The 21,965-nt window shown below is 35.0% G+C and overlaps 1 protein-coding gene across 1 annotated transcript in view; it reads right to left on the reverse strand.

Annotated features, from left to right (window-relative positions):
• ABI3BP (ABI family member 3 binding protein) overlaps nt 1-21,965 on the reverse strand; it is a gene marked incomplete at both ends in the record, with an annotated part of 263,992 nt that overhangs the window by 132,589 nt on the left and 109,438 nt on the right. The window contains 5 exons of the mRNA XM_080696503.1: nt 459-551; nt 1,359-1,430; nt 2,391-2,439; nt 15,541-15,596; nt 16,452-16,633. Of these exons, the coding sequence (XP_080552629.1) occupies nt 459-551; nt 1,359-1,430; nt 2,391-2,439; nt 15,541-15,596; nt 16,452-16,633 (452 nt within the window). The remainder of the gene's footprint in view (nt 1-458; nt 552-1,358; nt 1,431-2,390; nt 2,440-15,540; nt 15,597-16,451; nt 16,634-21,965) is intronic.

Consider the following 21,965-nt stretch of genomic DNA (forward strand, 5'->3'; position numbering starts at 1 on the left):
GAAGTAGGACGCTATATCAATTTAAAATAAACAATTCTAATATATCTGATCTTACATCAGTTCTCACTGCAAACACGTAGTAGCCCCCTGATATATAGTTTAGTAAGCATAATTTAAAGCAATTTCTCTATTTAAAAGTTATATGTATACAATCAAGTATATCTTTGATAATCTGCTAAATGTTTATTCTTCTTTCATTTATCTACATATGTTTATATATTTTATGTAAACATAAAATAGCTATTTTCCCAAAGAATGTGATTTATATGAATGTCTCTAAAACCTCAGCCTTCTTGCCCCTACTTTTAAACTTTGCAATCAAATAGCTCATTTGCAAGATTCTTTAAATATCTTAGTGAAGTCAGTGCTAGTTCTTAGGCATTGAAAAATCCAATTATAAAACTCTGCTACAATATGATCCACATAAAAATAAAATAAAATAAAACTCTGCTGCTTACCTAATTGTGTCTTGATTGCATCTGAAATCTCTAATATTACAGATGAAGGAAGTTTGATGGTGGTTTCATTAGGACCAGGAATAATTAAGTGGACTGCAAGGAAGCAGATATAAATAAGGTATGATATATAAAAATACATGATGACATAAAATAAAGCTCAGAGTACCAGATACTAGAATATGAAGTTAAGCAATAATTGTGCTTAGTAAATTTTAATCCAAAGTTAAATTTTTTGAAAAAAAATTGACTGTACCTTTTAATTTTTATTTTATTTTATTTTATTTATTTTTATTTATTTATTTTTTGGTGGTACTGGGGTTCCTGGAAGCCCTTCTACCTCTGGGCTACACTCCCAGACCTATTTTATACTTTTTTATTTTTGGAAACAGGGTCTCTTAAGCCAGCAGGGCTGGCTTCGAACCAGCATGATCCTCCTATCTCCGCCTCCCAAGCGCAGGGATTACAAGTGCACCACCACACCTGGCTGACTGTACCTTTTTAAAAAAAATTTTTATTAGTGCACTGCAGTCATACATCTTAATGGGGTACAAGATGGTAGAGGCATACATGCATACATCACTTATTCAGCCCTTCCCCAATTCCAACCCCATTCCCTCCCCCTCTCTCCTTCTCATGTTTGGCTTACTCTACCTTTTAAATAGAGTATTTTTTTTCATATTTAGAACTGAACTCCTAAAACCTTCTGGCTTTAAATCATAGGCTCAAAAATTGTAAAATGTCTGCTTAAAAAGTATTGTGAACAAATATGATTATTAATGATAATGATTTTTAAAAGAGCAGTTAAACATGAGAAAGACTCCCTCATAACTTCAAACTGTTCTATTATCAAAAGATGGTCTGGTTTGCTTATTCTACACATAGATTTCAAGATGGACTCACCTAGTATTGTTCCTCCAAAAGGAGTCTTATCTGGAGATTTAGTTGAAGCCCTGTGAGTAACATTCTGAATCACTGTTGAAATAGGAAAAGACAATAGTGTGATGTGAGAAAAATTTAGGAAGCTTGAAGCTTAATGTTGTGGAGTGATCTGTCTTGGGAAAATCCTAATCTACATTTATCAATTAGTAGAAAGCAACTCAATGGGCTGATTCCACAATCAACCCAAGGATTAGAAGATACATCCTACCTTAATGCTTTTGCTTTTAGGTAGCAAAAGATATTATTCCAAATAGTGTTCTATTTTTAAGTTTTCTATCTTTAGTCTCTGTACCTGCCCTTTCCCCAAGTCAATAAAAATTAGCATAAAATGTGATAATGATGAAGAAATAAAAACTTAAAAAAATATATATTCTTGAAACAAACACTCTTTATATAACTCCAATACTTACTGACCCTGTTCTGAGAGTTCACTTAGGATATTGTGTTTTCTTAAAATGAAGAACTATTTTAAGGCATTGTTTCTTACACCAAGAAACTTTCTGGAAATACTAAAATTATTTTAGTAATTTCAATAACTGAAAGCCAAAACAAAAGACAACTGTATACTGAAGTAATACAAGACATACTTCTTGAAACACAGCAATCCTTACTTTCCCTGACTGCTAAATCTCAGTTTTCACTTTCAATATCCTAATGTAAATTTTCTATTAATAATCTTCTTCATGCTTGCTAACTTAATTCTCAGCAAAGCTCCATAAATTTAATTGGCTTCTTAAAATTTAACACTTACTATGGTTCCTTCGTTCAGAATTACCCAAACAGTGTGACTTGCTCAAGCTTTTGCACATTTGTGTAAGAGCTAAAATAATCTTTTATTGTAACAGCTAATTTACTAGACCACACTAGTTTTTTTTTCAAACATTTTTGAAAAACAGCAATCAGAAAAATTGAGAAAATATGTGCTATGTTTAATTATCTTACTTAAAAAGTAAACTTAAAGCAGTCCTTACATATTCTGAGCAGACTGATTACCTTGCTTGATGATTGTTATTGGGATTAGCTTCCTTGGGACATATGCTGGCTGAAAAGAGAAGAGAAAAGTCAATTTTTTTTGTATCAATGTTAATGACTTAAAAAAAAATCAGAGTACTGGCAATAGCCCTTTCTTTTCTTCAATGAAGTCTCCCAAGCAGGTTTAATAGTTAGTGAATATATTTTTAACATATGCACCTGCCTCTATTTTATTGGACACTTAGTTTCCTCCATAAATATCCAAAGGTTCAACAGAGCAATTTCTTCAGAACTCTATTTTGTTAGAAACTGCAACAGAAAGAAATTAATTTCCTCCATATTAAATATGAGTTTATTTTCATTTGATTTGAGAATTGGCCCAGCCAAGTTGTCATTATACTACCTCTCAAAGAGATTCTAAGCTATATATCTCATTGTTGAAAATCAAAGCGTATTGCTTGAGTAGACCCAATTGCTGCTGCTATTACTGCAGACCACTGTGGGATTCAACCACAGCTGCCATGAGCTCCTCGCAGCGAGCATTCATTAGCCAAGAGTGCAGAGCCAGGACGCAGACAGGTTTACTTGGGAGCCTGTCCTCACCCATGTTGTACCTGTTTGTGCTCAAGGGACATCAGAACCAGAAGGTGAGATCCTAGAAGACTACGCTTCCTCCTCTCTCCCCAATTGCCTCAGAAGTCTCCAAAGCATTTTGATAACACACCCTGACTGGAAGTAGGGAGAGATTTAGACCTTAAAGTGGAGTCACTGCAAGTCATGATCAGGAGGCCCAGGAGAAAGCAGATGAGAGATATGGAAACAGGTGAAAAAAAGGCAGAAAATATTTGTGGGAGGATTAGAGTTGAGCTGAAAGGCCAAGAATGACATCAACTTTTGGTACTTTTAAAAATTCTTCTGTACATGATGTAGACACACCATGTACCAGATCTGTTGATTATCAAGAACATGGTAAATGTCATATATTTACCAAAAAGATGTTTACAGTTATGAACAAAAGATTTGTTGACATGTTATCATTTTAATAAATGGTATACACATGGTAGAGAAGGGCCACAATGCCAACTTTACTGTGAAATATTTTTCTTTCTGTATTAAGGTTCTTGTGTTTACAAGCCATAACAACTAAAAGTTTTCTATCATCAGATGATTTTCATAAAGAGGTACCTATACCCATTGACCTAAGATATTTCCTCCTTAGCATCCCAACTTAAAGACATTTATGTACAAGAATATTCATTTATGTATATAATTTTTTATGTATAAGGAATATTCACTACCACAATTTAAAACAACCTTCTCATCCCAAAGTACAAGTCTTATTAAACAAACTATGGTTCGAATTAATACTCCTATTTAATAAACAGAAAAAATAAATATACAAACTATTAATAAAGAACAAGAATTTGCATCCACAGTGTAACCCAATCTCATAACAAATACGTATGGACAAAAGACCAGAAGGAAACATATCAATTGACAGTACTAATTTCTCATAAGCTGATTCTAATTTTATTTGCTGTACCTTTTTATATTTGTTGAATTCCTTACAAGGATGGATTATATTTATAATCAGGGAAAGCTATTTTAATGTATTCTGCCTATCATATATGTTTCTACACTGCAACTTAGCCAGCTATACATTTCTGGTGAATAGGGGACTGATTTAAAGATAATTTAGACATAGTCTCTCCAGGAAAAGGGAGGGGAACAATACAAATAGAAGCATAACGTTCAATGGGAGAGAGAAAATGTTCTTGTGATAGTTTTGAGGTCACACTGGCAGAAAGATCTCTTTCAGCTTTACCATAAGGAAATGTGTGTGTCTGTTTTTGCCCACAGATCTTTTCCTCATGCCGACAGACAGGCCTGTGGTGTGTTAAAGTTTCTCAGCCACCTTAAGAGCAGCCCATCTGGCTTCCCTGTACCTGTACTGTCTACTGCTCACCCTTAGAGACATGTTACAACGGGGGTGATTAAATCAAGTGAATTGTCTACCTAGCACCTCACTTACCCATCCTTTTTCTGTGGTGAAATATTTGAAGCTTATTTTTAGGAATTTGTAACTATTCCTTATTAGGAATCACAGTCATCTTGCTATGCAACAGTTCTCCAAAACTTATTCCCTCTCTGACCCCCCTAAACACACACAGTAACCCCCATCTCTTCTCTACTTCTATGAATTCAATACTTCTGAGAATTCTAAGTGCCTGGTATAGCCACCTCTAGATACAGGAGAGTCTCCTGGTGGGGGAGTCACACTATCTTTCCTGGTATCAGTAAGCATTTCAATAGGTCTGTGGCTATAATTACAAAGGCTTTTTGACTCGTGCATTTTCTGTTTGCCCTACTAGTCGACTACTATGACTTAGTACATGTTTTGCAGAATGTGAAGTTTTTACAGAATCTCTTGACACACTGTAGTGGAAATGCCTACATGTTGCTATGTTGGTTGCCTTTTAATTGCATTAGACTAATTTTCATTTCCTTTGCTGAAATGATTTGTTTTGAAGAAGCAATTTTTTTGACAGGGCGAAATGGAAAATATTTCTTCACATGGATGGAAGAAAGTTTCTATTCTGAGTTCTTACTTGAGTACAGACCAGTTTTCTATTAAGTTGATGACAAGAATATAGGTACAGTGTGTGCTGCCAAAAATGAGGAAATCATTTAGCTTTAGAATGCAATTCTTCTAGACCTATAATTGCTCTCTTGCTTAACCTGCAACCCAAAGATTTGCCAAAATGGACTAATGAACAAAGAGCTACATTTCAGTAGGTAGGTGTCAGAAGAGATCATCAGAAAAGTCCTTGTACTTAATACATCTCTGCAAAGACTCCAAAATTACTATCCAGAAATCCACAGTGTGAATCCTTTACCTGTGTCTTCTTATAAAAATGTAGGAAAACATCTATTTTTCTTTTTTGGGGGTTTTGGCACTGGGGATTAAACCCAGACGCATTTTACCTCCAAGCTACACTCTATCCCTTTTAATTTATTTTAATTTTGATATAGGATCTTGCTAAGTTGCTGAGGCTATCCTTGAACCTGTGATCCTACTGTCTCAGCCTCCTAAGTCTTGTAGTTACAGATGTGCACCATTGTGTCTGACTTAGATATCAGATGTCAGGTAACCTCTCTTACCTGGCCTCACTGGAAAAATAAATACTGTGATAATTTTTAAGACAACAGTATTAAACAAATTAAACCTAATTTTTAATGTAAATTTTTAAAAAATAGCATCTCCCTATATTGCCAAGTGTCTGTGTTGCTAAGGCTGATATGAAATCTGCAATCCTCTTGTCTCAGCCTTACAATTACTGGGGGGATTACAGGCATGTGTCATTATGCCAGGTTTGTAAAATTTTTTTTTAACAAATACCACTGGTCTTTTCTCCCCCTCTTTGGCTTGTTATAAAAAATGTCTATTTCTGTGTACTGGAGTCACAGGTGCAGATGGTTAGAAACCTGGGGGCTGGGAACCAGGCAGAGAAATTCCTGCAGGCTGCCTTGAAGTTCTGTTATGGTGCTAGCGTTTGAACACATCCCCCAAAGCTCATGTGATAGAAACTTAATCCCCAGCATAACAGTGTTGACAGGTGGGGGCATTTGGAGGTGAAGAGGTCATGCGTGTACCACGATCATCTGGGGAGCTGGTGGATAACATTGGGGTGAGTTTCTGATAAAAAGAGTGCTTGTCCCCTTCATGTGTGCTTTCTTGGCCTTTCTTCTATCATGGGATAAAAGCCCTCACTAGATGCCAACTCCTTGATCGTGGACTTCACAGCCTCCAAAATTATATAATAAATCTCTGTTTGTTACCAATTACCCAGTCTGTAGTATTCTCTTACAGCAGCAAAATAGACCAAGTAAGACACATGGAAGCAGCACAGTACACTGTTCCTGTATACTACCCGCAGCAATTTCCCCAACAGTCTCCTTGCTGGCTCTTTTTTCTCTGCAGCTTCCCCATTTCTATTCTTGCTACAACATTCCATCACTACCTCCTTCCACAGTTCTCATTCTGCCCCTCATTTAACAAATATTTTTCAAATGTTTACCATATGCCAGGAAAGTAAGCCTATTTCTGTGAAGCTCTATAAAAGATATATTATCTTTTCCTGGTTTTCAAGATATTCTTTCTCTTTTGTGCGTGTGTGCGTGTGTTTGTGTGTGTGTGTGTGTGGTACTAGGGATTGAATTCAGGGGTGCTCTACCACTGACCTACACTCCTACCCCTTTTTATTTTTTACTTTTTTTTCAGGTCTGGGGATGGAACCCAGAGGCATTTGACCTCTGAGTTACACAATCTGCCCTATTTTTTATTCTTTATTTTGAAACAGGGTCTCACTGAGTTGTGGAGGGCCTCACTAAGTAGCTGAGGCTGTCCATGAACCATGATCCTCCGGTCTCAGCCTCCTAAATGCTGGGATTACAAGCATGCGCCACCACGCCCAGCTTTACTTTTTACTTTAAAACAGGGTCTCACTATGTTACCTAGGTTGGCTTTGAAATTGTGGTTATTCTGTCTTGCTGTATCCTGTCTCTTAAAAACATAGGTTTTACTGTGACTTGAGCAGGATGACTGGTCAAAATAATTCACTTTTACTGTTTTTTTTTTTTTTGTCACGACAGAGTATGCAGTTGGTGATATTTAATGGGGAAAGAATGCTAAAGTGGTAACAGAAAATGTGTCTGAGACAAGTCTAGTGTGTTTTGATCATGTCTACAGAAAGGACATGCTTATTAAAAAATAAACAGAGAAACAGCAACAGCCATATGGGAAATGGACTTTCAATTTACCATTCATTATACTTATTTTTCCTGATAGTATTTTAAAAATTAACTTCAGTAAGATTAACAATAACATAAGGATGCTACTTTTAGCAGGTTGGCCTATTTGGCATTTTTGTGGTGTTAGAATATTAACATTGTCTTAGAAAAAAGACTATTTATTGTGGGTTTAACTATATTTTCAGGCTGTGAGTGAAAGGAGCAGTCTATTTTGGGGGGGCTATGTATTTCTCAAAATCAAATTTCAATTACTTATGAGCCAAAACCACATGAGAAGTTTTTGGGCATGTTAGATTCTGGTTTTAATTCATTTTTAAGGATGTTCTAATAAAAGTTGTGAAACATACTGATTCAATATAACATCTGACTAAAAGTGAATCTAACATCCTAAAGTCTTCAAATTTCTGGTCAGCTGGAAAAGAATGAAAGATATACCCTTGGTAATATAGTCGACATGTAAATCTTTCAGTTTTTTGCTTAAGACATGGAATGTGAGGCATGGAAGGATGGCTCGTAGAGTCACGGAACACAGTCTTAAGGTGTGCAAGGGACTGCAATTGTAATTCTTTTATTCACATCACTTATCTGATCATTGTTATACACATTGGTACTTTTACCTTTGCTAATAATAAATGTGACTTTCTTAAAATGCAGGTAGACTTTGGAAGAATAAAGGGGGAAATAAATGTCATATCTTAGAAGAACACTGATTCTAAGTAAACTTGGATTGAGTAATTAAATTTGTATTTCAAAATACAAAATATGTTAATAAGTTCAAAATACTAATGATAATACAATAATTCAATATCTGTTAATACTTCAAAAATGGATTTTGTTTAGTTAGATAAATTTTTAAAGATATAATATATTAACATTTTACTTAGATAAATTTTTAAAGATATAATATATTAACATATTAGCCATTATTTCTATTAATATTTTTTGAAATAAAACCTAATAATGAACATTATGTTTTACTTTAATAATAAAAATGTAATGGACTCTCAAGATTGAAAAATAGCACAAGTATTATGGTAGGTGTATTTTCTTCTTCCTTAATTACATGGGTCTGAAGTGATATAATTTATGTTACAGTTTTGGTTATGTACATACCCCCTATCTGATTTTTCTAGAGGTGTAGGTGGAAGTGATACTGAAAGTATTTATTTCTAACAGTTGGTAGAAGAACTAACCAATCAGAAGAGACCCTGCTATACAACCCAGCCCCAGATCTACTGGGTCCTGCCAGCAGAACACATGCTGAGTTACATGAATGACAATATATAACTTAATACTTAAATGTATACCTATATATATTAACTTAAATGTATACCTATATAACTTAATACTTAAATGTATACATATATATATATATATCTTTAAAAAGTATAGTCTAAATTGAACTGAATGTAAAGTTCTCAAAAGAAATATAAATGATGAACAAATGTATAAAAAATGCTCCACATCACTAGAGATCAGGAAATGCAAATCAAAACAACACTGAGATTCCATTAACTTCAGTTAGAATAACAATCATCAAGACTACAAATAATAATAAATGCTGGTGAAGATGTGGGGGAATAGGAACTCTTAATACACTGTTTTGGGATTGTAAATTCTTACAATCACCATGGAGATCAGTATGGAGTTTCCTCAGAAGACTAGGATGGAGCCACCATATGATCCAGCTCTACTCCTCAGCATCTTTCCAAAAGAATTAAAGTCAGAATAATATAGTCATATATGCTTACCTACATTTATAGCAGCATAGTTCACAATAGCCAAATTTTAGAACCAACCTAGATTTCATATTCATCCATCAAGAGATGAATGGATAAAGAAAATGTGGTTTACTTAGTCATAAATAGTAAAATTATGCAATTTGTAGAAAAATGGATGAAAATTTTGGAACACTATGTTAAGTGAGATCAGTCAGTCTCAGAAAGTCGAGTAGTGTGTTTTCTCCTACGTGTGGAAGATCGAGAGAAAATAGGAAAACAGAAGGAACTTCAAATAAATAAGGAGAGAACCTAGTAGAATATTGGAAGGGGGTTGGGAGAAGCAGGCAAAGAGAGAAAAGGAAATTTAAGGAAGGAAACGGATCAAATAATGTTCTGTGCATATATGAAGGTATCACTACCCATCTCGGTAACATGTGCTGGAAGCAGGGTAAGATCCAGGGGGGAAACATATCAGGTGATACACGCTTATATAAATATATCACTTTGTATCTCACTATACTGTATAAATGCAATGCCCCAAAAGAGTTGTAAAAATTAGTATACCACTGATAAAATACAGGAATAAAGTGATATTATTTGTATCAAATACTTTAATTTCCTGATGTGTAATACAAGCTTATGTTTACACTCCTCTTTATCTCTGCAGGTCAATACATTAGCCTAGAAAGATTTACAGAAAACTGTTTCCTCTGATTATCTCCAAATAGTGGAATTAAGAAAAAAATTTGCTTTTAATATTTCTGAATTATTAAAAATTTTCACAGTTATTAACTTGAAATAAAATTATTAAAAATGGAAAAAAATTAAAAGGATATCCTGAAGTTTAAGTTGTTTCTCCCGTTTTAAGTACCTCTCAGGTGTAAGAATGGTTAGATCAATGAAAAAAATTATCATGTGTCTTTTGCTTGAACCCCTAGAAGTAAAACATCTGAAATTAATTTTGTATCTTTTGAAATATTGCCCTCAAAGATCAATCTCAGAGAATACATGAGTAAATACTTGGACTTTATTTGGACTGATGTACACCCCTCAAGTACCAAATCAGTTTTCAGACTCAGTTCTGTGTGGTCACGTACAATGGTCAAAGGCTATCTCACATAGTTTCTTTACAATTTTCCTGGGTCCCAGAGCTAACAGACAGCACAGATAGCATCTTATGAAAATTCTTTCTTCTTTCCAGAAAGCATCCATAAAGAAACCTTCACAGAAAAGCCTTAAAATATCTTTTCAATGAATTTGGGTTTTCCTTTGGAAATAACCAAGAGTTTTAAAGTCCAGCTCATCAGAGCTGGCTGGAGTTGGGGTGTCCCACCTCACAGCTTGAAGTGATAAAACATCTGGCTCTGTGTCAAGGATGCAGGAAGTTTCTCCCTTGCCCTTCCTATCAGGGCTGATTATAATGAGGAAAAAGAAATTGAATTTCTTCATAGTAAAATGACGATCATCTTTCTCAATCTTGCTGAGTAACTAACCCAAAATGAAATATTCTGCCAAAAAATTATTGGGATATAATAGCTGAAAAAAAGGAATGAAAAAAATGATATCATGGGGCCACATGAGAGATTGAACATGAAGCCAAGAAGGTAAGAGACAAGATGTGCTTCCTAGGAAACCATTCACAACAAAAAAATGAGGATTGTTCTAGAAGACAATGAAAGAGCAACTCTGTCCCACTGCTCTACTTGTGAGGTGCAACAGATTTATTTTTCTATACAATACAATACTGCATTTAGAAGAGCAGAAACCAAAGAGACCTTGGAGAGTGACACAGTTCAATACTTGGTACTAAGTCAATTAGTTATTTAGAAAAAATGCATGGACCAGTAACTATAGAACTACATACCATTGCAAAAAAAGAAACTCTATTAAAAACCGAACCATTTTAAACAACTAAAAATGGGAGGGAAATATATTTATCAGCTCTCTGGAGAGTAAAGGACTCTCCAAAGTATAATACAACTGAGATGACAATGGAAAAGTCTAGTAATCTGAGTAAATTTCAAGACTTGCCTATTTCAAAAATTCTCATAAACCAAATTAATTGATAGCAAATGTGAAGAAAATGTTCTAGATGATATCATAAAAGATCAATGTCCTTTAATCTATAAAGTCTTTAAACTAGACAATAAAAAAGTCATGAAATGCCCAATAAACAAAGAACTGCAACTAAAGGTCATTTAATAGAAAATACAAATGTCTAATAAAAAGATGAAGAAAGTGTTCCTTTCTTAGCAAGGAGAGAAGTGGGAATTAAAATAACTATTTATTTGGTACTTGGGATTGAACTCAAGGGCATTCTACCTTCTGACTATACCCCAGCCCTATTTTATTTTTATTTTGAAAGAAGTCTTGCTAGGTTGATAAGGATCTCACTACTTCCTGAAGCTTTCCTCTAACCTTAGATGCTCCTGTCTCAGCCTCCCCAGTACTGGAATTACAAGTTTATACCACTACACCTGACCTAAAATAACCATTTAAAATTATTAGTTTAGCCAAAATTTTAAAGACAAAAGGTATATGACATGTTCTATATAACATCACTTAAATTTAAAAAAAATTAGAAGTGACTTAAATGCCTATAAACTAGAAATTAATTAGATGACAATGTATTTAGATTATGTAATATACCTAAAATTGTTTATAAAGAGCATTTAATGACATAAACTGTACTTATACCACATTCTGAGAGAGAAAATAGAAAAATATACAATAGTAAATACAAAGTATGAATTTAATTTTGTAATGAAAACATTCTTACAAAACAGAAGAGTAAAATAAACTGAAGTTTTAGATTTTCCCACCACTGAAACAGATGGAGTGCCCAGAAATAGCCCCATATACTGATAACTGTTTATTGACAAAAACACCAAAAATATACTTCGGAGAAAATACAGCCTTTTCAATAAATAGTGCTGAGAAAATTGAATATTCACATGCAGACAATTAAGACTTGACCACAGTCCTCTCACCCTGTACAACAAACAACTCAAACTGGATCAAAGACCCAACTGTAAGACCAGAAACTATGAAAATACTAGAAAATATGGAAGAAACACTTTAAGACAGCAGTATAGGCAAAATAAATAAATAAATGTCTGTATAAGATCACAAAAGCACTAGAAACAAGAACAAAAATTAACCAATGGGATTAAACTAAGAATCTTCTGTAGAAACAGTAGACCATCGATGGTTTGGTGCTAGTTTTGTAGATATTATAGGTAACTTTGTTAATGCTTCACCCCCCTCATTTTTATAATCTAAACCTTTAAATATTGGATAACCAAAAAAACATCAAAACTAATAAAACAGAAAAAAGATTTCAGTCCTTGGAATTTCACTGAAATTTCCTTTCTTGTATTAATATTTGAAACACATCAAAATAGTTTTCTGGCAGCCATAAAAATGTAATACTTATAATTACTATTTGATAATAATTTCACAATGAACATATTTTTCTGCCAATTAAGACCATAGAAACAAGTTACCATATCAGGATTAATGCTCAGTCAGTTCTATTTTATCCCCAAACCATTTTCTGTTACTGAAAAGAATCATCCTTCTGGGCTAAGGGTATAGCTCAGTGGTAGAGCCTGTGCTTAGCATGGGCAAGATCCGAGGTTATGAGCCTCAGAAAAACAAAACAGAACAAATTCTCCTCCTCCTCCTTTTTCTTTTTATGTATGTACATTTTCTTTTTCTTTTCCAGGCTGGGCTGCATAATCAGTGGGCTATTTTGTGAGCCATTTAATGAAATATAAGAAGATAATCATCCATATTTAGGCACACACTGAAGAGAAAATATCTGGACCCACAAAGAGAGTCTCTGCATATTCACTTGACTGTAGGATATTTCCCAGGCTGAATACTTCCAATACACAGTGACTAAAGCCTGTACCAAAGCCCCCTCTTCTCACCAAAGTGTCTTCACATTATAATCAGGTATATGACTTGAAATGCAAACATCTTTGATGGCTATAACAATGGCCTATAACATCATACTACTGCATAACCACTAGGATGCTTCAGAAACAAATTTTAAAAAGTATTTACTGAAGTAAGACAGAAAATGGTATCTAGATTGAGGACAGGAAATGCTTGGCTCATAAAATACAAATATACTGAACTGGATACAGGTTGGGAATGTTTTAAAACCAAACTGGTTGTTTCATCATGTTGAAAAGGTTGCTATTTAAAGTAGGATTTGAAGCTGGGCATGGTGGCGCACGCTTGTAATCCCAGCATTCGGGAGGCTGAGACTGGAGGATCGTGGTTCGTGGACAGCCTCAGCTACTTAGTGAGGCCCTCTGCAACTCAGTGAGACCTGGTTTCAAAATAAAGAATAAAAAATAGGACAGGGGGTGTAGCTCAGAGGTTGAATGCCCCTGGGTTCCATCCCCAAACCCACAAAAAAATGTAGGATTTGATGGAAAACAGAAAGATTTAAACTTTAGCAATATACCCAGTGCATATACCAGTAAATTTGCCCTTGGAGTGTCATATTAAAAGACAGTACACAGGACAGAAGATAATCAGCATAACCTCAAAAAAATTCTAAAAAAGTACTAGAATAACTATACTGAATTTCAGAATTGTAAAGTTTCAAATAAATTAGAGATGATTTAGAAACAAGAGTTCCATCCCTGTTTTATTTTGTATTTTTTAATTTTTATTGGTGCATTGTATTTATACATCATAATGGGGTTAAAAAAAAGTGTGTAGACATACATGCACACATCACCCAGCCATCCCCACTCAGCCCCCAACTCACTTCCTCCCCATCCCTCCCTCTCATGCTTGACTTAGTGTGCTTTAGAGAGTTTCCTTCTTCTTCCCTCCTCCCTCATCCCTCCTCCCTCCATTCGCCACAGTTAGGTTGCTTTAGTTGCTCCTCTATAAGGTTTCCTTTTTCATTAAGAGTTCCTCCTATGACCCATTTCTCCTTAGCTTTCTAATATTAGGGAAAGCATCCAATTTCTTATTAGGGAAAGCATCCAATTTCTTATTTTTTGTGATTGACTAATCTCACTTAGCATAATGTCCTCCATTTCCATCTATTCCCTGTAAATGCTGTAATTGTTTTTTTTTTATGGCTGAGTGAAATTCCATTGTGTACATATCCCACAGTTTTGTAATCCATTCATCTGTTGAAGGACATCTTGACTGGTTCCAAAGTTTGGCTATGGTGAATTGTGCAACTATGAACATAGATACACATGCATTAGTTTTGTAGTTTGGTTTCCTTTCTCTTGGGTAGATACCCAGATGTGGTATTGCTGGATTAAATGGTATATTTGTTCCCATTCTTCTGAGGATTCTCCATACTCTTTTCCAAAGTGGTTGCACTAATTTGCAGTCCCACCAACAATGTTTTAGAGTTCCCACTTCTCCACATCCTCGCCAGCATCTGTTGTTTGTGTTTTGAATGATTACCATTCTAATTGGAGTAAGGTGAAATCTCAGACAGATTCAATGCTGTGCCCATTAAATTACGAAGATCATTCCTCACAGACATAGAAAAATCAGTCCTTAAATTTATTTGGAACAACAAAAAGCCCAGAATAGCCAAGGTAGTTCTCAGCAACAAAAACCACGCAGTAGGAATCACAATACCTGACTTTAAACTATACTACAAAGCCATTGTAATAAAAACAGCATGGTACTGGCACAAAAACAGATACATAGACCAATGGAGCAGAATAGAAGACCCAGAAACAAATCCACACACTTACAGACAATTGATTTTTGATAAAGGGGCCAAAAACATACACTGGAAAAAAGATAGCCTCTTCAACAAATGGTGTTGGCAAAACTGGTTAACCATACGCAGAAAACTGGAAATTAATCCCACTTTCTCACCCTGCAAAAGAGTCAATTCAAGATGGATCAAAGACTTGGAAATTAGACCAGAGACCTTAAGGCTCCTTGAAGAGGGCATAGGTCCAACACTGCAAAACACAGGCACAGATAAACACTTTCTCAACAAGACCCCAAAGGCACAATAACAAACCAAAAGGCGAATCAATACGTGGGATTACATTAAATTGAAGAGCTTCTGTTCAGCAAAGGAAACTGTCAGGAACCTCAATTGAGAGTCAACAGAATGGGAGATTTTTGCCACCTACTCCTCCGATAGAGGACTAAAATCTAGAATATACAGAGAATTAAAGAAACTCAACATTACAAAAACAAATAATGTAATAAAAATGAACACACAAATTAAATAGACACTTTACAAAAGAAGAAATTCAAATGGCCAATAAATGCATGAAAAAAATGCTCAACATCACTGGCAATCAAAGAGATGCAAATCAGAACTACCATCCCTGTTTTTAGAAAAGGAAGCTGCAATCTTCTTTCTTGTAGTGAGATTCAAGATACATCAAAATAGTTTTCTGGAAGCCATAACAATGAAATACTTGTAATTACTATTTGATGATAATTTAACAATGAACATATTTTTCTGCCAATTAAAACCATAGAAAACTAATTCCTAAAACATTAAGTAATTTACACAATGCCCCATTGCTGATCAGTTAATCCAATTTTATCAGTATATATGTAAAAGTATAATGCAAATTTAGATTTAAAAACATTCTTGAAAATAAACTGGTACATACCACAGTGTGGACTTGGTCATAGGTACTTTGGATTTTCCCATTTACTTTGTTTTTACCTGACCCAAAAAAAGGAGGGAATTGGCATTATTTTCATTCTTTTACCTCAAAAATCATTTCTAGCTAATCATTCTGAAGACAACTATAACTCATGCTCTAACTTGGGCATATTATTTAAACTACTATTGTTTCATACGCAGATTCTCTGAAATCTGAATGAAAGCATAATTGGGAGAAAGCACAGGGTTCCCTAAAGTATTCTAATGTTTACAGTCACTCAACTATCTTTACATTCTGAATATTTGTATGAATTGCTGGGTGTTTTTCTGGCTCAGTTGATGTTCATAGATCAGAGATTTTATTTTAAAAATACCACAGTAGCCACTTACATTAATGGACACATCAAATATTTGTCACTTTGCTGTGGTTTGAAAGTAAAAATGTCCCTTGGACCTCACACTCTGGAGGCAGCCATGCTTGGAGATGGGTCCCTGGGTGTGTGGGCTTGGGGGCTACATATGTCCCTCGCCCCTTGCTTTGGCTCTCTCTGTTCCCTGCCATTATGCCTTGAGGACCTATCACCCCAGCTCTTGCTTGGCAACAGACATAAATGGGACTATACATATGAATTGAAATCTCTAGACATGTAAGCAAATAAATCTTCCTCTAAGTTGTGGTCATCAGCTATCCATAGTCAGAACAGTGGAAATGCCAATTGAAATACATTTCTTTTAAAACATACATATTATGAAAATATTCTGAAATATCAACTCTTAAAATTCTATTATTTCTATATTTTTAAATATTAGAACATGGAAATTAAATAATTTCATATTACATAACTAATAACTAAAATTTAGATAATTAGGAAAAATTATAAAAAGCTTACGGAAACAAATAGTTTCAGTACTTACTTCCAACAATAGTCTTGTGATTAAAAATCTTACTCCAAATTCCACCTTCCACGTTGTCTTTTACTCCAAATTCATAAACTGTGTTCGGTTTTAGATTTTCTACAATTGTTTCTGTGGCTGGACAGAGTTGAAAAATCCATTTCTTTTCTTTATCCTTTTCTCTATAGCGAATTGTATAAAATCTGTTGAATAACCAAAAGATAATGCTTTAATGTCGTAAAGAAATTAAGAATGTAATTTCAAGTTTCTTAACACATCTTAGACTTTAATTAGAAGACTATATTTAATATTGGTCTGCTCTAATTTCTTAAAATTAAGAAAATGAAAGAAATAGTCTAATGTGCTTATGGTTTTTTTGTTTGTTAGTTTGTTTTATTGTTTTGTTTTTTTGGTGGTGGTACTGGGGTTCCTGGAAGCCCTTCTACCTCTGCTTTACACTCCCATGGGCTACACTCCCAGACCTATTTTTTAACTTATTTTTTATGTGGAAACAGGGTCTTTTAAACCAGTGAGGCTGGCTCCGAACCAGCGCAATCCTCCTGTCTCCACCTCCCAAGCACAGGGATTACAAGCGTGCACCACCATGCCCAGCCATAATGTGCTTATGTTTTTTAATTTCAAATTCCAAGTTTGGGTTCCATGAAGCAGCAACACAGTTATGGTCTGACAGAATTCCAGAATTCTTAGTTCTATTATTTGCTACTTTACAAAAATAAAAGTTGAAATGTTATTGATTCTTTTCCAATTATACACAGAGCAGAACATGTGTGTGTGTGTGTGTGTGTGTGTGTGTGTGTGTGTGTGTGTGTGTTTAACTGGAGATTGAAACCAGAAGCATTCTTCTCATGAGCTATAGCCCTAGTCTATTTTTTAGAGTCTCTCCAAGTTGCTGAGGGCCTTGCTAAATTGTTGAGGCTGTTTTTGAGCCTACAATCCTCCTGTCTTAACCCCTTAAGTGCTGGGATTACAGGCATGTGTGACCATGCCTAGCCATAGGTGCCATTTTATGAATAATATCATATCTTCATAATTTTGAGCTTAAGTCTTCAGCCCATGGAAGATAAATTAAAGGTAATATTGTTAAGTTTTCTAAAAGATGAACCCAAGTCCTTATGATCTACGTAGGACTGTATTTTAAGAGTAAAATGTACTTATTGTTCTAAAAGATAATCAAGACTAAAAGTCAAGCTATTAGGGTACAATGAGAAAATATAATGCAGATTTAAGATCACTGTTAGCTGGGCATGGTAGCGCATGATTGTAATTCCAGTACTTAGGAAGCTGAGACAGGAGGATCACAGGTTCATGGCCAGCCTCAGCTACTTAGTGAGGCCCTTTGAAGCTTAGTGAGACCCTGTTTCAAAATAAAAAATAAAACATAGGGCTAGGGGTGTAGCTTGGAGGTAGAATGCCCCTGGGTTCCATCTCCAGTACTGAAAAAAAAAATCCTAAACTCAGCCACATATTTAAAAATTCAGCCTGTAAACTTCAATTTCATTTGCAAAGCATCTAAAATACCCTCTTTTAGACCAAGTTTTTCAGGCGTACAGGTGTCCAGCCCTTCATTCTGGTTTACCACAGTCAACATTGTGTAAGTTGATAACTGTATAAAGTGGGAAAGTTTTAAATTTTAGAGAGCAAATTAGACCATTTTAGCTGTACTAAATGTAGTGAAGTGAATTTTTCTTGATTTTTAAAACTTATAGGCCCTCTAATAATGAACAGTGCTTTATAACCTAGCACACAGTATGGTTTTGAAACAGAATCTTGCTGTACTGCTGAGAATATAGTATATACTCCATAAATATTTGTATAGTGAATAGAATGAGTATTTAGTTTCTCATTGGGTTATTTTATTTTATTGTGATTCTGGGGATAGAGCCCAGGGGTATTCTACCTTTGACCTATCCTTCAACCCTATTTTATTCTTTATTTTGAAACAGGGTCTCACTAAATTACAGAGGGCTGTGAACCTGCAATCCTCCTGTCTCAGCTCCTAAGTACAGAAATTACAAACGTATGCCACCATGCCCAGCCTCAATGGGTCATTTTAAAAATGAGAATATAAGTGCTCTAACTGGCCAAAATTTCAATTGCCAAAAATACTGATTTAAGCCACTAGACCTACAATTATATTTTGCAATGTGTTTTTGCATTAACTTTACTCACCAAAATACATCATTCCTACAGAACCAGTGAGGGATGACACAAAACATAATAAATGTCTGAAGCATACATTTGCAGAGGCTTAAAACCTTTCCTTATCTTAAATTAGCCATATAATAAATGCTGAGCAGACAAATTATTATAGAGGAAAAAGAAAGGCTGAGAAATGTCTAAGGTCTCAAGATCGGCAAGAGTCCAGTACAGGCTGTTTTCTGATCCCTGATCCTTTTTGGTCTGTCATGGACTCTCTTTTCACTCTGGTGCTTGGCAAAAGGAGAGGAAAAGAGACATAAAATGACCCTGAATGGAAGAACAGTAAAAGGAATCAGCATTTAACATTATTCAAGGCTTGTAATTTTTCATTTTATTGTCCATTTGTTTTACTGTGTGCTGTGTATTTACATAACCTATAGTCACAGTTAGAGGACATTCAGGATCAAATATTAATTGTACCTTTTTATGTAAATGATTAAATTTGGGTAGAATTGCACAGAGACACAACAAGTCTATTAAAAATATAGAGAACATCCAGTGAATGTCATCAGACCAGACCTCTGGAAAGCTAGCCTCCAGCAACTTAAATGTTAAGGGCAGAGCATCTCATACTCTAACTAAGGAATAAAAAGCTTTTGAAGATAGTATATGCTCCAATTGGCCCTGTTGTGTGCTTGGGCATTCAGAATAGTCTCAATGCTGACAATCATCATTATAGCTTTAAAAAATCCACAGCTCCTCAAAGTATAATAAGGTAGATAGTGGCTTGACTTGAATACTACTCAGTTGCAAAATCGTAGCATAACTTGTGGTAAGTCTATTAACCCATTTATACATCTGTTTTTTCAGGTGATTTGAAATAGATAAACTTTGAGATTCTTTCTACTTATAGACCTTTATTTTAGTACTATATCAGGCATTATATTCTAATAAAGAACCAGAGACAGAGGCAGGACTCCCATAAGCTAAAAGTATAATATAACTAGCAGTGAATTACATCAAGTGGATAAACTGAAGAATATCAAAATAAATTTAGTCCTTCTACACACTATCCCAGCTTACTGTGCCTCATTGGTTATATTTAGGGGATTTCTAGACATTTTTTTAAGCAATGCTTTCATTTTGATGTGATTAACTACTGCATTTCCTAAAATATCTATTCCACACATATTTTTACTCTCTTCATGTCAAAGGACACCTCAACACCCCTCTTTTGCTGTTCAAGCTTTCATGAGGTTGTAACCACTGACATTGTTTCTGTTCTCACCTCTCCTATCAAGGAGCTTCTCTTCCCTCATCTCTCCTCACCCCTCTCTAACGTCAGGGGAAGAAGTACATCTCCTCTTTAAAAATAAGCTTCTTGGTGACTTTATTCCATTAATTCTATCAGTTCTCTCATCTTTCTCTTGATTTTTAAGGAGCTTCCTCTAATCTAAAAGTTGTTTAAAGATATCTCATTCTACTAAAACAAAAATAAAATGGATTCTATTCTTACTCTACAACTATATTTTAACACTAAATTTCTTTTTCTCTTTCTCTCTTTTACAGTACTGGGGGTTGAACCTAGGGGTGTCCTACCCCTGGATTCAAAATATACATATGCATGTATATCTTGTATTTTGCATAATATACATATATATTTTTTCATCTTGTTAATTCAGCTCTTGAGCCTCTTCAACTTTTCCCATCCATTGTCCACAGTGGGCATCTGTATGGAAGGCAACATAGCCTAAATGTTTAAAATGCAAATGTGGGTCAGACTGACTTTAGTTCAGAACTCTATTTATTAGCTTCGTGGCCTTGGATAGATTACTTAAAGTAAAACATTCTTATAATTAAATACAATTACTTAATCCTCCATGAATTTCATGACTACCTTAAAGTATACTTTTTCCTTTCCCAAGCCTGTTCCTCTCATAATCCCTATTTCTGTGAGCTTTGGACTTCAGGGTCCCTTCTCCCCTCATATCAATCAGTTGTCAGGCCCAGGCTTGATTTCTTGTGTGATTTATCTTGTACTTGTCTTTTTTCTGTTCCTAAGCAGCTAGCAAGGGCCAATTTAGGTTCTTGTTATCTTTAAACTTTTGTGAAAAATTTTTTAAATGATCAACTATTTCCAAGACTTCCTTCTTTCATCTGATATCACGCACTACTGGCAGGTCTTACATTCAACAAAAGAAAGAAGTAATGATTTTAGTATATATAAAATAATACAGAGGAAATATCAAAAGCAACAAGAAGACTTAGCAATAAACACTGTACCATTTACATATGGCATTTAATTGACAATATATCAATGTATTTATACATATTAGAGTTATTTCTCAACCAATGCTTAAAGCATTTAAATAATCTATCCAAGGCCACAAAGCTAATAAATAGAGTTCCGAACTAAAGTCAGTCTGACCCACATTTGCATTTTAAGCATTTAGGCTATGTTGCCTTCCATACAGATGCCCACTGTGGACAATGGATGGGAAAAGTTGAAGAGGCTCAAGAGCTGAATGAACAAGATGAAAAAATATATATGTATATTTTGCAAAATACAAGATATACATGCATATGTATATTTTGAATCCAGGGGTATTCTACCTCCAAGCTACAACCCCAGCCCTTTTTCTTTTTTATTTTGAAACAGGGTCTCCCTATGTTGCTGAAGATCTTGCTAAGTTGTTGAGGTTGGCTCCAAATCTGTGATCCTCCTGTCTTATCTTCCTAGGTCCTGGGTTTACAAGCGTGTGCCACCATACCTCATACAAGATGATATTCAAGAGCTTTTCTTGACACACCAGTTGCTCATTGATTCATACATTTTTTTGAGACTTGCTATTATAAAACATAGACCTAAGTTTGGTGTGAGCTGGATGACAAGTAGGCCACATGCAGGACTGCAAGAAGGAGCTCACAGTGCAGTGAAGGAGGCTGACAAGCACATGTGTGTGAATGAAAAAAACAGGATGGAAAATAGTACCGAGGGTCAGCTGAGTCTGGACTTTCTAACCTGGACTTGTGAAATAGATGGGCTGCATTTTAAGTCCCATACCTGTGATGTGATTTAAATCAGGATGTCCTATCCGGGTCCAGAGAAAGAAAAAAAATAGGCCAGAGTTATTCCTCCCTTCAAGAGCCCAGATGTGATTCAGATAGGGATCCAGATATGTTCTTTTTTTCCTTTTTGCAGTACTAAGGATGGAACCCAGGGGCATTATATCTCTTAGATATGCCCCAGTCCTATTTTTTATTCTTTAGTTTTTAAAACAGGATTTCACTGAGTTCCAAAGGGCCTCACAAAGCAGCTGAGGCTGTCTGCGAACCTTGATCCTCCTCTCTCCGCCTCCCAAATGCTGGGATTAC

Source organism: Muscardinus avellanarius (assembly GCF_963383645.1).
Source record: "Muscardinus avellanarius genome assembly, chromosome: 5".
Lineage (NCBI taxonomy): Eukaryota > Metazoa > Chordata > Mammalia > Rodentia > Gliridae > Muscardinus > Muscardinus avellanarius.